General features: G+C 39.4%; 1 protein-coding gene across 2 annotated transcripts in view; it reads left to right on the top strand.

The window, feature by feature from the left end:
* scarb2c (scavenger receptor class B, member 2c) overlaps window positions 1-16570 on the top strand; it is a 49599-nt gene extending 33029 nt beyond the window's left edge. For both annotated transcript variants that reach the window (XM_078544222.1, XM_078544213.1), the window contains exons 10-12: window positions 5852-5903; window positions 6620-6778; window positions 16330-16570. In XM_078544222.1, coding sequence (XP_078400348.1) covers window positions 5852-5903; window positions 6620-6778; window positions 16330-16371 — 253 coding nt within the window. In that variant the 3' untranslated portion in view covers window positions 16372-16570. The remainder of the gene's footprint in view (window positions 1-5851; window positions 5904-6619; window positions 6779-16329) is intronic.
* The last annotated feature ends 1684 nt before the right edge of the window (window positions 16571-18254 follow it).

Below are 18254 nucleotides of genomic sequence, written 5' to 3'. Positions count from 1 at the left end.
TCATCCACAAGCGGGATGAGGTTTCCGATGTTAATTAAAAATAAAATAAAAGTTTTCAGAACTCATTTGCAACATGTCCCTGCTCATGTGACATGAGGGGACACATTTTTCTCATGTTTTAAAACTTTTTTGGGGAATTTCTGGCCCTGTCATGGGCAGGACCCACCATGGGTGAGGCGGCGCCCCAGCCAGAAGTCCATTGACTTGTGGCGGGACCAGATGATCCCAGCGGTAAGTGGGTGCGGAAAGTCCCGCCCTTTATTTTAAATGTGGAGAATCTGCAGCTCTGTGAGGCAACTCTGTGCCTTCAGGGAGCTTTCTGTGTGCGTACCTGTGCGCATGCACTGACATCAGCGCTCGCCCTCCTCTCCCCACCCTGGCAGCGCTGAGCGTTTCAGTGCACGATTCACGCTGGCTGGTCATTAATTGGCCAGTCAGCGTGAAATCACAGACGGGGCCTGATCACGGGCAGCGGACCTTGCATGGCTGCTCCCGGGCCTGCCCGCCGCGCCCAAAGTTCTTCCCTAGATGATTGAAATGTGTCTTGAAACCAGCATAGCTACTAAAAGAATTATACTCAGCAGATACTAAGAATACCTAAGCTTTTGTTTTCATGGCTGACCTGGATGTGCACCATGAAACCTTGTACTGGTTTAAATCTGTGTTCTCCTTGCATGGGTATCCGAGTTACTGATACCAACAGATCATGCTGTTCTGATATCCGATTCATCTGCCAGTAGGGTATCAATACTTGAGAGCAGTCCTTTCCAAACATTCAGGCACTTAACATTGGAATATGACAAATGAGCAAATAGGAAATATAGAGGCAAATGGGCTATTGCTGGGCTCTGGGGCGACGTATGCCCAACAGTTGTAGGTTAGACAACACTGCTCCAAATGCACAAAATGTGCTAATGGTAACATTTTATAACCTTTTAAAAACGTTTTTTACTTTTTCACATCTAAGGTTGTCATAGTCAATGTTTGAATTTATGGTTTGTGTGGAGGATAAACTCTTTACATATGTGAACCTCAAACCTCTCACTGCACAAGTATGATTTCATTCCCCACACACTGCATCCGTCTAGAATGACCAACTGTGATTGACCAATTGATCACAAATTCTAGAATATTGCATGTTGTGCGTTGATGCAAGGTTCAAGCTGATTGAGATTACCCAAACAATTTCCATGGCTGTTCAAATGGAAACTAGAAACCTAGCTGTCTGAACCAAATTTGAATGATGATCCTTAAGTTAAGAAAGCAAAGGTTTTATATAGAACCTTTCATGGCATCCCAAAGTGCTTTACAACCAATGAAGTACTTTTTGAAATGTAGTCACTGTTTTAATGTAGGAGATGCGGCAACCAATTTATGCTCAGCAAACTCCGACAATCAGCAATGTGATAATGACGAGAGAATCTTTTCTTTTTACTGTGTTGGTTGTGGGGTAAATATTGGCCAGGACACTGGAGATAACTCCCCTGCTCTTATTTGAAATAGTGCCAAAGGATCTTATACATCCACCTGAGAAGGAAAACACGGCCTTACTTTAATGTCTCACCTGAAAGACAGCACACCCTTAGAACTGCACTGGGGTGTCACCCTGATATTTTGCGCTCAAATCCTGGAATGGGCCTTGAACTGCAACCTTCTTGACTCGGAAGCAATAATGCTACCAACTGAACCATGGCTGAGACCTTAGGTACTGCCCCTCCCTTTCAAAGCTGCCATTATTATCCTGTCCTTGAAGAGCCCACTGCAACAATTCTGTCCTTGCAAATCATTACCCTCTTTGCAAACTCACTTCACCCTCAAGCCATTGAGATGCTGTCACTTTCCAAGTCTCTGGCTATTTTTCCTGTAATTCTATATTGGAATTTCTGCACACTATTCCACCCTGGCACAGCACTGAGAAGAGCCTAATAAAAGCCACAAATGACATAATCTGTGACATGGTCAATGATCCCTCCCCATACTCATCCATGAGTACCAGTTATTAGCACTCTTGTCTCTGAGTCAAAAGGTTGTGGATTCAAGTCCCACTCCCAGATTTGAGCGCAAAATCTATGCTGACACTCGGTGCAGCACCCAGCACTCTTTTTGCCTCACCATTGGTATATTTGACTTTAGCTGTCCAGGCACTAAGCTCTGGAACTCCCTACAATAACCTCCCCATCTTTCTATCCTTTTTACGACCCTCCTTTAAAAACTGCTTCTTTGACCAAACTTTTAATCACCCCTCCAGGTATCTCCTCTCTTAGCTTGATGTCAGTTTTTATCTGTTCACACTTTCAGGGTGTTTTTCCACATTAAAAAGCTTTTTTTTAATGGTAACGATTTAGTTGTATAATAATTTTAGTTATGTAATTCATTGTAAGAGATGACCTCTAATCAACTTCACAGTACAGTGCAATGGCTGGTAGTTGATGAAACTGAAGTAAGTTATAAAGTGCAATACAGTTGGCAGATATTGCTAAAAGGCAACATGGAAACATGTCCTTCCCCGCATCACTGATTAAAACTTTCACTACCTCTTCAAATGCTTTTTCAAATATTGTTGGGCAGTTTTTCAGAAACTGGTCTGCAGAAGCATAATTCTGTCAATCTTGATTACATTTAACCAATGTAAACATGCATTGTATTGTGAAGATAATGGAAGTAACCTAAATGCACAGTTAGCATTTTCACTGGTGCCTTGAATTGATTTTTTTTAAAAAATGTGGTGCATCAGAAATTTAGTTCACAGCATATTCCAAATTCCACTTCAGACTCAAATCCATTGGATCTATAATTTCAATCCCGAGTTCATGATGGCTGGTTTAAAGGTGAGAGATCAAACCCTTAAACTGCAATGGGTTAGTCTCCTTGAGCTAGCTGGCTTTTGTATGATTTTAGCTTGTGTACAGTGAAGTTGAAATAATGTTAATAAGTTACTCAAATGGCAATAGTACTTTGTGTTGTAACATCTCAGAACTAAAAATGACATTTTAAGCTCTTCAATTTTGCTTGCCACCTTATCCTTTATCTTGTTTTTTTACCCAACTTTATTTTTCCCTTACCTTTTCTCTCTCCTATATCCCCTCATTTATCTGAATATAAAGTGAAATATTTATAAAGTTATGCTCAGAATCACAGAATCTATACAGTGCAGAAAGAGGCCATTTGGCCCACTGAGTCTGCACTGGCTCTCTGAAAGAGCATTCCACCTGGTCCCACTCCCCTGCCTTATCCCTATAACCTCGCACATTCTTTCTCTTCAGGTAGCAATCCAATTCCCTTTCGAATACCTTGATTGAACCTGCCTACACCACCCTGTCAGGACGTTCGTTCCAGATTCCAACCACCTTCTGGGTGAAAAAAATTTTGCTTACATCACATTTACTCCTTTTGCCACATATTTTGAATCTGTGCCCTGTAGTTCTTGCTGCTCTCTCAAGTGGGAACAGTTTCTCACTATTTACCCTGTCCATATCCCTCAGGATCTTGCATGCCTCAATCAAGTCTCATCTCAGCCTTTTGTACCTTGTACGTCCTGGCTTCCTGGTTGGAGTTGTTACTTATGGCCAGGTCTTAATTTTTGTGGAGACAGCAAAGTGAGAGTGTCAACCTGTCCCACTTTTATGCATTTAAAAACTGGCACAGGATGACAACTGGAGTAAGCTGAATCGTGAGCCAGATAAAGCACATGTTCTGAAAGGTAAGTCTACAAAGTATGCTGGCGTTTAGAGCTAAATTTCTCCTTTGCTCTCATCTCCCAGTGCAAGTTTGGGGGCACAAATGTTAAAATTGCCTACTTGCACTATGCAAAGAAGTAATTGTTTCCCTAGAATATACATTTTAAAATATAATATTGTGGATATGTTTGGGTCTCATCAGTAATTTAAGGCAGATTTTACAAAGTGCTGAGATCTCCAGCAGGCCATGGGCTATCTTCCAGTAGAAATTCTTGAAATGTGATTTACCACCCCTGCCCAACCTCCAATAAAGATAGACCACGAGTATGGACTAATTGGCATCAGAAGTGGATGCGTATTTCACTGTCCAACCCCATAACCACCTACTACATTGATTACCATTCTCAAATGAATATTAAGATTAAACCAAAATACTGAAATTCACATCCCATTCTATCTTAAGTGGTTACCTTTTTTTAAATAAAAAATACCATTTATGTTGAATCGTGACTATTTTCCCATCTTTGATTTTTTTTCTATACAGTGGACATAGGCACTAACATGTCTCGACATTTTGTTGCTGATTTTAGATTAGATTCTCATCAAACATGGCCTAATATGAAACTGTATGCTGTAATGTAATTCTGAACTCAATTGTGCCTGAACTGTTGGCAAAATGTGCTGTTATGACTGCTGGAGTTTATATTTTAAACTGTCTCCCTTAATTCAAGGTAAAATGGAATAGGGGAGAGGGACATGTGACATACCATGTTTGCCTAGAGACAAGCCCATGTGACCTCATTGCCATGGGAACAGAGGCCCAAGTCAAAACTTATTGAAAGTAAGGTGCAGGTTTTAACACCTGAACACAAAGGAGAAGGCAGCTGTTCTTGCTGCTTGCAAATTCACAGATTCTGAGGCAGACCAAGAGTTTCGATGAAGAAGACTCAACAGATGTGGCTGTGTCAAGCAGAAGGAAAGGACTGCTTTTGGGTTAACCACCAGGTGGAGGGTAGGTGAGGGCAGAACCCATGTTTGAGGAAACAAGGATTGTAAAGTGTTAGAACCACCAAAGGGTACCTTGCAATGGAAAGTCCATTCAATTATGCTCAAAGGGTTGAGTGAAGGGACACTGGACATGTTTGTTTAAAAGGACACTGGAAGATTCACCCTAGTGAAGCAAAGAAAAGAGATCCTATTAGAGCCAGGAGGAGCTTTGGACTTTAATGATAAGGCTACAATTCTGCAGAGAGTGCAGTGTAATGTGTAAATGTAGCATGGGGTTTTTGGTTAAGTTACTAAGGAATACTTTTTCTGTAGTTTAGTTTAAATGTTTAAGTAATGGTTAGTTGATGATTTTAGTTTCTAAAAGTAAAAATGTTAAAATGTGAAATCTTGCCACGTGATCTTTTGCATAGATCACTGGGAAATTCTTATCTTATATTCATATCATATTCATAAGTTATAGGTCTCTACAGGGATTGTAACAATGCTCAGGCTTATCATCAGGATGCAGGTGGCATTCTGGGTCCAATGGCCTAAACAAAACCACTGGAGTATAAGATTTTCAAAGCAACAGACTGCAAATGTTGGGTTCATGCCATTGAGCTGCCTGTACACTGGAAGGAATGACAGTTTTTTAAATTGCAAAAGTTCTTGTTTTAAATGTACTTTTTTTTGCACCTTTTGGACTGCTGAATTTGCCTTTGATGCCCATGCTGATTCTATACTTTGCCTAGCTGACCTATATTAAAGTCTGAAGATCAATCCCTAATCTTGCGTTAACTATCATTTAGGGTGGAGGATGCTTCAGTTGGCCTCAGTGCCTTTGACTTGCACAGGGGAGATGGAAGGAAAGAATGGATTCTTACTCTTATTGCTATCCAGCTACCCTGCTGAAAGTACACTGGATGAGGACAGGGCTTGGCTCAGCTGTGATGTCCTCTTCCCTTTCTTCCTTGATCAACTACTCCCCACCACATCTAAATGTTCGCGTTCTAAACTCTCGTCATATATTTATGAAGTGCTCAGTGACTTCAACACCATGCTCCAGCTTATTCTCTTCAGAAAAGGAGAGAAGTAGGGGAGAGAGGACTTTGTGAAACATACAGAACAGACGTTCAGAGTAATGTCTGCCATTTTAATACTAAAACTTTCTACTTTTATTTTTGCAGTCAGACTGGGAAAGTTCAAACACTTGTCTTTCCTGTGATGTATCTCAATGAGGTAAGACTATTTTAGAATGGTCAAATGAAAATCTAAATGTTCAGATTGGCAATGATAGCTTCATCCTCAGTGTGTGAAGACCTTGTCTGATGTATTTCTACATAGACAATATATTGTCTTCCAGTAGACTTTCCTCTCTGACCCAGGGTTCCAGTCATTCTTTTACCATAACTAGGGGTTGGGGGGAGGTGTGTGGTCTGCAAGTTTTAACATTATAACATGCATGATTCATTCCTAACCATTCCCACTCAGAGGACAAAATGCTGTCTGGAACTGTCATTTCCAGTTTGTAATCAGTCTTACGGTAGGAACTAATAGTATTTGGACACTTGAAAGTTAAGGACAATCTAGAACACTTTTCTCTCCTGTAAGAAAGCACAACAATGTTATAGATGCTGTGCTATTTCACTCCTAGTGCCACTAGGAGTGAAGATGCTATTATTAAAATGCCTTGCAACTATAAAATTAACATGATCTATGATGTAGTTCTGCTATGCCATCAAATATCTGTCTATTTACCAGGTAGCCTTTAGCTATTTAAAAACAATGTGGGATAGTATAGAACTATTTACTGCAATGAACAATAAGGGTTTTCATCTTTTCCAGAGTGACAAATGTAGTTGTGTTGTAGATTGTGGTTGCATGGTTATATCTTGTCCAATTAGTTTTTTTTCTTTGCTTTTGACTTTGCCTCATGTTTTTTTATCTTGTTGCAGAGTATTTTGATCGATAACACATCGGCTGCTAAGTTGAACACCATGCTCCTGCTGTCCGAAGTAGTAACCATAATTCCATTTATGATAATGGGACTGGGGATTCTCTTTGGATTGATCTTCATCGTACTTGTGTGCACTAATCGCAGTGAGGTTACTGAGGTGGGTGTTCACAATCTGAGATGTGTTCTAGTTTTGTATTTTGGTAATATTGCACACAACACTAACTATATGGTAGTCAATAGGATATTTATTTTACTCATTTGGATTACTCTCTCTAATTTTAGTTTTGGAGTAGTGATAACCCATACAGAGCAAGCAGGTTTTTGTTCCAGGCTGCTGGCCTGCGTTGTTAACAAGTTTCTCATCCAGTGTTCGCCCTTGTCAATTCAAATGCATGGATACTGGGATAACTTGATCGGGTATTGACTCTGTTGGTCCCTTATAAGGATTATCTCTCCATATGCTCCCATGTCCAAGCCTGCTAATGAAGTCTGGCTCTTACCTGTTTAAGAACCAGTGAGAGTTACAGACTTCAGGAAGAGTGGGTAAGAAAAGAAGAAAAAGGAAACTTTAGGCTGGATAAACAAGTTTCACTTTTGTGAGACTTACCTACATATAGGAATGATACATACATTTGAGGATTTGCTTAACTTGAGGTAAAATAACTCCCATAAATCAACTTGGGATGGGGTGGGGGGGGGTGATGGAGTTGAGATGACCAAAAACTTCCATTGCCAGGTCAAAAACTGCATTTTCAGATTTTTTTACAATTAGTATTACATTGTGTACTAAATGTTTGGCACATTAACTGAAGATAAAGGGTGGACTGTTGATTTTTATTTCCTGAAAATTGATGAGCTTGCAAACTGGTATTAATTATGATGTCAACTGTATTGTAATCAGTTGCTATAATAACAATTGATCTCCAAACCCTACAATTGCAATGATAAAGGAAAATTAACTGTACAATTAAACCTGCTCTCATTTTACATTATGGTGTTTCAACTTGTCAAAATGGCTGTCAAAGCATTTTTTTTCTTAGTTCCATTTATGTATTGATCCACACCCCTCTTTCCTTATGACTTTCTTGTCATGTAGTGTCCCAGCTGAGGGGGCCAGTGGGCAGCTTATCCCTGGGTCTTTAGTGCCATTCTGAAATCAGAAATATCTGCTGTATGAGCAGCACAGGATATCAATTCCACTTTGATTTTCTTGACCCTTACGAAAAAGGCATATTAGCCTCTAATCAGCTGCCATTCACAGAGGCATGATATAGCTGAATTTGGGAGCTCTGACACAAGTATTCCTGGCATGAACTTCTATCCCACACTTCTGTGATGTGACACATTGAAGCTCTAACATACATCGTCCTTAACTTACTAAATTTAGATTTAGTAACTAAAAATGTTGAAATTTCTTGCACCAAATATTATTGGAAGTGTAACAAAATTGGGATGCTTGCCACTGTCTTCAGGCCTCCACTGTGGTTCCTGAATAACCTTGTCTCCTTCCTTAAGTGTACCATTCCAGATGAATTTTCCATGGCACAAGGAAACAGATGAAGAAAGAGAGTCTCTCCTTTTAAATTTGACTTCCATGTACTAGTGGCTCCCATTCTTTCTCCCCACCAGCACAACTCTAGAATACTTCTACTTTTGCTCAAACAGTAGTCATTTGTCTAGCTGAATCCCATAGCTTGGAAATAACTATCTTCTATGTATAGAGCAGAAGGCATTTTGCAATGGCCTGAAAACAAAGGCTGAAGCGAGTTACAAATTGAGCTCTGCTCCATTTCAGCTTCTAGACACCCAAATATTTCAGCATGTCTGCTCCCTGCTCACCAAATTCCTCAGTCTCTAGTAAAGATTTGGTTCATGTTAGATTTCTCCTGCCCTCCTTAGATTTTAAAAAGCTAAGAAGCCATTTGGAGCCTGCCATCATAGGAAGGATGAGCCAAAAATAGCAGGCCCTGCAGCTTCAGTGTGCTCTTGCACTGTTTCATATGCAGAATCTAATTTTTCTGGCGTAGGCTGACTCTGGTGTGAGTCATAAATGATGTACTATTTGCTGAGTGTAGCATTTTGTTGTAGCCCAATGACAAATCCAATAAAAACCACTTGCATTTGAATCGCACCATTAACCAACAAAACGCTATAGGCCAGTCAAAACTCCATGCCCTCCAATGGCTAGATGGAAACAGAAGTTCGCAAAACCAGTTCCAAAGTAAAAAGTAGGCAACATGTGACCATGTGTTTATTTTCAATATGCACACTTATGTTACATGTGAAATAAGTATTTTGACAACCATTTTTGGGTGTGACAGAAGATTCTAGTTTGTAACCTCATCTTGCCTGATAATGACACTTCTTCCAGTGAGGCTGATTGGAACAAGAGAAAATATTCACTGTTAATTAAACTTGACTCTTGCCGGGTTGGAAGGAGCTGCATTGATCACGTCTATTGGCGATGTCTGAACTCGGGTGGCTTTTCCTGGTGGTCAATTTTTCAAGACACAAGCCTGAACAGTAGAGAACTCTCTGCTTGACCATCCTACTCATGACCCTGTTAAACTCCCTTCTGTGGAGGCTGTGTAAATGATGGTGCAACCAGAGTTCAAAATAGGATTTCACTTTGGCACAACAGTATTATGACAGAATATACACTCCTTAATGCACCCAACTTAATAAAATTTAGGTCTGTGTTTAGATTTTGGGCATGGTTGGTTGATTGTGTTACTAGACAAATCATCCAGAGGCCTGGACTAATATCCAAAGAGTGCAGGTTCAAAACCCAACATGTCAGTTTAAGGATTTGAAAAATAATTCATGGTTTGAGTATTTCAACCTTTTTTCCCTCTATTTTATGACCTAGTTCGATCTTTGCCCAAGGTCCTAGTTATAAACTTTGAGAACAGCAGTATGCAAACATTGCAATTCAGTTATTTAAAAAGCAGGTCAGACTATTATTAGAATACAGAAAGCAGAGATGGCGGGTAGGGAAGAAGAATTTGGGTGGCCAAAGATGTCCCATTGAGTCTGTGCATCTTGTTTTTAAGTATTTTGCGTTGATTTTGAATATTGCTGAAAGCTACAGTATTTGTCATTGTTCTGTGACTTGAACATCTTGTTCTTTCAGCCAATCTGTACCTTGTCTTCCAAAATGTTCTCTGAAAAGGCAAGATAACACATCCTGGAAGGATAGGATATCTGGACCATTTTAACTGCCTGCCCACCTGGTTCCTGATGCTTGAATGGAGTTAAAATTAGCACTTTAATTTCAGGCAATAGTCTAATTTTCAAGTTAGTTTAATTATATTTAAAAGCCGCATTTTTAAAAAAAAAAATCAAGGTTTAGCAGCTTCCAACATGTGATTGCTTATTGGACCATGATTAGGTCTGTCTCTTTTGGTTTGTTTTATACAACATGCTAACTTGATGCTAGCTAAAATTGCCATCAAAATTTGAAGAGGCAATAAAGACAAACTTGACTTGATTTTCTTCTTCTTAACAGATTAGGGATGTTTTCATATGTTGGAAGCTGCAAAACCCTAATTTTTTTATATGTAACTTTTAAATATAATTATAAATTAGACTATTGCCTGAAATTAAAGTACTAATTTTAACCCCACTCACCTGACAGAAACCAGGTGGGCAAGCAGTTACAATGGTCCGTATGTCCTAGGTTTCCAGGAGGAGCAGGAGAGCAGCCAGCTTTCCCTTCAGGTTTGGGATTATTGGAGTTTATGCAGACCACAGCCCATTACTCCTATCTCCATTTCTCTTCTGCCAATGCTTCTTGGGCCCTTTTCTTTCTTTTCTAGCTCCTGTCACCCAATCCAATCTCCTTTTACTACCCCTCCCTGGGTATTTTTCCTTTCCTAATCCCTCTCCCAAACCATCTCTACTAGTCATTTAAATTTTTACAGAAAAACTTGGCCCACTGTGTTCCACACCACAAATATCTATTTATCAGTTTGCATTTTTTAAAAAAATGGTAGTTTCTTCCTTGGTCTTTTAGTTTCACAAACAAGTTCGTAACATTTTGAATAAGAAAGTAAACATGTTTAAAGTTCTTGTGCTATTTTAACACCCAATACATTTTAAGAATCTGTGCAGTGCAACTTAACATCAATTGTGCAAACTGTACACGCAAATATAAAATTAGGATAAGAACAAGGATTGGCATGTTGCATGGAACAACATATTTAGCAAAAATTGGGAAGTTATTGGGGAAGATTTGAAAACTGTCTTGACTAGTCTGGCTGTAGTGAGATGACAGACAAAGCGCCCCTTTACATTAGCAGAGGGATCAGATGCAAATGAGAAGAGGTGAGTTTATTATGAAAGAAACTGTTGTCAGAAGTATCTTGTACAGTTTGAGTTATGGTCCAATATTAGTGCCCTTAAGGCTGCATTGTAAGGAAACAAAAACTTACATTTACATAGTGCATAATGTTCCCTAAGCACCCCAAATCATTTCAGATATCTCAATTATTTTCAAATTCTGTGATTTAATGTGATATAGCAACCACTTTGTATTCAGGAATGTCTCTCTCATGTCAGTTAGATGAGTGTTAAGCTAAACTGTTTTTGCTGGTAATGATTGTTGGAATATTAACAAAGGAACGGGAATTGAGAAATTAACTGTAAAATTAACACTGTAGGACAATAAACAAATAATTCTCAGCTACTACTAATTAAATAAAAATGTTGGCCAGGACATTAGATGAACGTCCCTTCAATGCTGAATTTCCATCAATGCTGCTATTGAATTTTTAAGGTTCTTCTGAAGATCCGTGACTGAAGAAATGGGTTCAGAGCCTGGGCAGGGGTGAGCTTGGGGAAAATTTAGCTTGTTGGGCAAGAAAAAGGGGGGTTCTAAATAGATATGTATCTTAGTGACAGAGAAATCTGAGAGCTCATTGTACTTGTTGGAGATAACAGTGGGGCTCTTGAGGGGGGGTTAAAAATATCCTTGGTGATGGAGAAAGAAGCGGAAAGTTATCTTTCCTTTCCCAATAGATCCTGGAATAAGCAGTTTTGGCAAGTCCTGATTAATGTAGTCCAGCCAGATCTGGATCTGGTGAAAGCTGGAAAAATCAGTTATGTACCTTTAACCTGAAGGAGCAAAGATGAGGGCCATATCAGTGGAACAAACTGCATGGGAGCGAAACAAGTGTTTTATTGGAAATAAGGGCATCAAAGGCTGAAGGTGAGAGAGTGGTTAAGCAAATTGACAGATGCAAAATGGAGAGCCAAATGCTAGACAGTTGGGAGTTTGAAAGTGCAGATGAAATAACTTGGGGGAGAGCTTATACCCAGAACCGATGCTGAGAGATGTGGGGTTAGAAGGGGGATGTGTAACAAATGCAAGAGAGAAGGAAGTTGGATATGGCTTTACTTGTGAATCCAGATGATAGTAAAGAAGCCATGTAGAATGGCAAAGTGGAAAGGTTGGCTGTGAGATGGCAAAAGGATTTTGGGGGAAGGGATATACGAACATACAAAATAGGAGCAAAAGTAGGCCATTCGGCCCCTCGAGTCCACTCCGCCATTCAATAAGATCATGGCTGATCTGTTTGTATTTCTAATTCCACATTCCCATCTACCCTCGATAATCTTAGATTCTTGTTAGGCAAGGGAATCAATCTACCTCTGCCTTAAAGGTATTCAGTGAACCCGCCGCCGCTGCCTTCTGAGGCAGAGTTCCAGAGTCTCTCAACCTTCAGAGAGAGAATTTCTCCTCATCTCTGTCTTAAAAGGGTGCCCTCTAATTTTAAAACAGTGCTTCCTAGTTCTGGACTCACCCACAAGAGGAAACATCCTTTTCACGCCCAACTTGTCAAGACCATTTGGGATCTTGTATACTTCAATTAAACCATCCCTCACTCTTCTAAACTCCAGTGGAAATAGAGCCCAGTCTGTCCAACCTGTCCTCATAAGACAACCCGCTCATTCCAGGTATCAGTCTGGTAAAGCTCCTTTGAACCACCTCAAACGCATTTACATTCTTCATTAAATAAGAAGCCCAAATGGCACACAGTATTTGAGATGTGGTCTCACCAATACCCTGTATAACTGGAGCATAACATCCTTACTTTTATGTTCAATTCCTCTCGTAATAAAGGATAGCATTCCATTAGGCTTCTTATTACTTGCTGTACCTGCATGCTAACTTTTTGTGACTCATGCACAAGAACATCCTCTGCACCTCCAAATTCTGCAGTCGTTCTTCATTTAAGTAATACTCTGCTTTTTTTATTCTTCCTGCCAAAGTGAGCAACTTCACGTGTTCGTACATTATACTCCATCTGCTAGATTTTTGCCCACTCACTCAACCTATCTATATCCACCTGCAACCTCCTTTTGTCCTCTTCACAGCATATTTTCCTACCTATCTTTGTGTCTTCTGCAAATTTAGCTACCATGCCTTTGCTCCCCTCATCTAAGTCATTGATATAAATTGTAAAAAGTTGAGGCTCCAGCACAGACCCCTGCTGGACTCTACTCATTACATCCTGCCAATCAGAAAATGACCCATTTATGCCAGCAAACCAATCTTCTATTCATGCTAATATATTATCCCCTACACCATGAGCTTTTATTTTTCACAATAACCTTTGATATTATCAAATGCCTTCCAAATGAAATCCAAGTGCGGCACATCTACAGGCTCCCCTTTATCCACAGCGCATGATACTCCTTCAAAAATCTCCAATAAATTGGTTAAACATGATTTCCCTTTCACAAGACCATGCTGACGCTGCCTGGTTACCTTGAGTTTCTCTAAGTTCCAGCTATAACCTCTTTAATGACCGACTCTTTAACACCTTCCCTGCAACAGATATCAGGCTAACTGGCTTATAGTTTCCTGTTTTCTGTCTCCCTCCCTTCTTGAATAGAGGGGTTATATTTGATACTTTCCAGTCTGATGGAACCTTTCTAGAATCTAGGGAATTTTGGAAAATTAACACCAATTCATTTACTACCTCATTAGCCACCTCCTTAAAGACCCTAGGATGAAGTCCATCAGGATTCAGATTGTCAGCCACAACTCCATTAGTTTGCTCAGTATCGCTTCCCTAGTGATTGTAATTTCACCAAGCTACCCACCCCCCCTCCCTTCTACCTCCTTGATTTACATCTATTACTGGACTGTATTTTGTATCCTCCATAGTGAAGACAGAAGCAAAATATTTGTTAATTTCATCCACTATTTCCCTACTATCTACTATTAACTCCCTATTCTCACTCTAGGGGACCAATGCTCACTTTCCTTTTTTCCTTTTTAAGTACCAGAAGAAATCCTTGCCATTTGTTTTTACATTTCTAGCAAGCTTCCTCTCATACTCTAATTTCTTTATCCTGATTAACCTTTTAGTCATTCTCTGCCATTCTTTATATTCTGACCAATCATCTGACCTGCCACTCATCTTGGTGCAGTTATATGCTTTTTCCTTAAGTTTGATGCTTTCCTTAACTACTTCAGTTAACCATGGATGGTGGGTCCTCCCCTTATAATATTTATTTATAGAAGCAATATACTTATTCTGAATACGTTGAAATATCTCCTTAAATGTCTGCCACTGCTTCTCTATTGATTTATCCTCTAGCCTAGTATCCCAGTTCACTTCAGCTAGCACATCTCTCATCCCCACATAATTGGCCTTATTTAAGTTTAAAATACTAGTCTTAGATCCACTCTTCTCCCTTTCAAACTAGATATAAAACTCAATCATATTTTGGCCACTGCTACCTAGGGGTGTCTTTACCCTGAGGTCATTAATTAATCCTGTCACATTTCACAACATCAAGTCTAATATAACCTACTACTTAGTTCCAGTACGTACTGCTCTAAGAAACTGTCTCAAAAACATTTTATGAATTCCTCATCCTGACAACTACTGACAATCTGATTTTTCCAGTTTATATGTAGATTAAAATCACCATGATTAATGCCATCCCTTTACCACAAGCACCCAATATTTCTTCTTGTATACTTGGTCCTACAATATGGTTACTGTTAGGGGACCTGTAGACCACCCCCACTAATGACTTTTTCCCCTACTATTCTTCATCTCCTTCCAAACCGATTCTACATCCTGAGCTCCTGAACCAAGGTCATCTCTAACAATTACACCAATGCCACTTTTGGGGAGAGGTGAATGGAGGAGTGAAATCGGAGGCAAGAGGGCAAGATGAGTTGCAATGAAGATTGAAATTGATTGACTTCTTATCCTTGGTTCATGGGTTTGAGGAGGAAAGGAGGTAAGATATGTTAGTGAGGAAAGTAGGGTTTGGGGAAATTAAGATTTTGAAGAGGCAAGGGGATGAAAGAAGATAAGGTGCTCAGAGGAGTGGGAGAGTAGGGAGGAACCAAGATGTGATTCAGTGGTGCGGGTCACACTGACCGCCTGTCAGTTTGGCTGGGTTACATGCTGGATTGTATAGTCAGGTATGGAAGCATCAATAAGGGGACAATGTTGACGCCCATACACCAAATTTCTATCAAAGCCAAGATATTCATGCAGTCATCCACACAAGATCATGGCAGGCAAGACCCTTGTTTTTGACTGAAAATGTACTGGAGGGAAATACCGAAAAGGTTGACGATTGTTGGTTTGCTATCAGTGTCCAAATGGCCAGTGATGAATGGGACAGGAAGGATGTAGGTGAGAGTAGCCCCAGCAGGCATGCTGAGCGGAAGGCTACTGAGTGAAGGACAGGTTTGCTCCTTATAGGCAATGATTGATTTTTTTTTCAGAATTCTGAGAGAAGCACAGGAAAGCTGTTGACTTACTGAAGCAGGGTTCAAACCTGGGATGGTGACATGAGAGTAGGGCAATGATGGTAGGTATGGTTTTGGATAAGGATTAGGGAAGGAAAAATAACCCAAGAGGGAAGGTGTAAAAGGAGGCCTGACTGGGTAACAGGAAAAGACAGAGAGCCCAAGAAGGGTCAGGAGGGAAAAGAGAGAGAGATGGAAGTAATTGGCTCTGGTCTGGAGCAGCACCCAAAATTGCAACACAAATGGACACAGGGTTATGGTTGGTTACAATATGATCAAATTTGCATGGGATAGTCCCTAATATTAATAAGAAAAATCAAGTCAAGTTTGCTTATATTGCCTCTTTTAGTTGTTTATATTTCAAGTTTAGCTAGCATAAATCTATCTTGTAAAAACTAAACCAAAGGAGACAGACCTAATTATGGTCCAATCATATGCTGGATGTTGCTAAACCCTGATTTTAAAAAAAATCTAAAATGTAACTTTAAATATCACAATTAACTAGAAAATTAAGCTATTACCTGGAATTAAAGTGCTTATTTTAACCCCACTCGCCTGACAAACCAGGTGGGCAGGCACTTAGAATGGTCTATATGTCCTACCGTTCCAGGAGCAGCAGGAGAGCCAACAGGTTCCCTTCAGCTTCAGGACTATTGGAGCTTATGCAGATGAGGCCCGGTAGTCAAAAAGTCCCAAGCCTCACATTTCAGATGTCCAAACAGCCTTGGCCCTCAACTGTATGGCATATGTCCCTTTTAAAATTGGATCTTAATCTGTTTTTTTTCTTAAGTAATATCTATAGTCAAATATGAAACCAAACATTAATCTTCCTCAGAAGTTAGTTGGAACAGTCTATGATGGTCTTTTCTTGCTCTATCCTTATGTTTTTATAATGAAATATATATATATTTTTTTGAAAACAGGCATCAGAGTCAGAAAGGACACCCCTGTTGAAACCATCTTGATACTCCGTGCCAGCATTTCTGCAGCCCTGATTGAGAGCAGCTATGCAAAGGATGCATGTTTGTTTTCTTTTACATTTTCTAGAGTTGCACAGCTGGTTTCAAAGTCTCACTGAGCACAATTTGTTCCCTAAAATGTCAAATTGTGTTACTGAAGTCAATTTTTCAAGGTCGAACTTGCAAAGTCATACCTAGAGGGTACGTAACACTACTACTAGTATCAAATGAGCATTTTAAAACTTAAATAATGATGTGTTTATAAATGGAATTACTCACTGCAATTCTGCAACATTGACTACTATGACTTCAATCTGTAAAGGCAGAGCAATCTTTTTGGTAATGAAGCCTTTGCTTATGATCCACATTAGTTATGATCAAGTGTACTGTAGTAATGTTGTTCATGGCACTCTGGGGTTTCCAAGGAATTTTTTTGTGTATATATTGGAGTATATGTAATTTATCATATTTAACTCGAATAGTGATGGCTATATCCTTGGGTGATTTCTTCTTTGAGAGATCTAGTTTGTTCAGGTGTGAAAGCACTTACTCTGACACACCCTCTTCTTTCTTCCTCCTATCTCCTCGCTGCACTTAATATATTTATCCTGCACACTTGCCACTTAGACTGAAACACATGATTTTTTTTGCGCACCTTATAATATTAGACAATAGAATTACATTGGTGCAGTTAAGCAATGCCAATTGGTAGTATGGATTCAGGGAGAAAAATTGTTTTGTTCATATATTAGTATTCGGGAGGAGAGAGTGGATGAGTGCAATCAAAATTAAGGTGAAGCATCTGTGCCAAACAATAATCCCTCTCCATTACATATGAATCTGGACTCTTGGCCTTTAAATATGCTCCAGCCACCATTGTAGCTCAGTTATTTGAGACTTAAATTAAAATGTAATACAAGAGATAGGAGGAAGGACATTGTTGTACAAGCATTCCTCTCTTTTTTTTTCTGTTTTGTACTCAAATGAATCCAGTGGTGGGATTGTAGACAAGTTAGTAATAAAATTGACACTTGCATATTTAGTGTAATGTAGAAAGTTTTACTACTGAATAGTGGTGTACCAAAACTCAGTACATGAGCAAAAGGAATTTAAAGATTCAAGGTGCACTATGCTTCAAATTAATACTCTGCTGAAGCTGTTAAACTCTTGGTCCGCTTTGCTTGTCTTATACCCAAGTTAACATCCATCCTTGAATCTATGCCGGGAACCATCCTTGCCAATTGTATGCCATGGTTAGTTTTCTGAAATTAGTCTTTGGGTTCAGGCCAATGATGTGCTGCAAAGTATTGTGCAAAATATGAAAAGAATTCCAGGAAAGCAACCTCAAATGTGTCCATTTGGAGAGCCCTTATTTTCCTTCATTCTGTATGGCATACATTTGAACATGTTAACAAATGGTGTGTTCTTGTATATTTTTATATGGATTAAAATGTTTTAGATAATGCTTTTGTTTTTTTAAAAACGCAACACAGTTCAAACATTTTATGACATGGCTGACTCATTTGGCACTGCAAAATGTCTAATTGCAATGTTATTTCTAAAATATTAATAAAATATGCAATTCAATTTGTGCATTTTAATCATTTATAAAATGTCCATACAATTTTACAGCACAAGATCAATGTTGGTGGGTGATAGTAAATCAGCATTTTCCACAGTATGTACTAGAATCTCTCTTATTCATCGTGTCCTGAGATGATTTAAGTCACCATTCTTTTTCTGCGATCAGAAGTTTCTTTGACCCTCAGGGAAGTGAAATAGTTTTGCACCTGAGGATCACTTTTAATGAAAGTGTGTAGTTTCTGGAGTGCGGTTCCATTACTTCAAAATACTGATGATGGATCCACATACCCAATGCTGGTTCAGGC

Source organism: Cetorhinus maximus, chromosome 1 (assembly GCF_964194155.1).
Source record: "Cetorhinus maximus chromosome 1, sCetMax3.hap1.1, whole genome shotgun sequence".
NCBI lineage: Eukaryota > Metazoa > Chordata > Chondrichthyes > Lamniformes > Cetorhinidae > Cetorhinus > Cetorhinus maximus.
The sequence above is the reverse complement of the archived record's forward strand: the minus strand, read 5'-3'. Positions and strand labels throughout refer to the sequence as shown.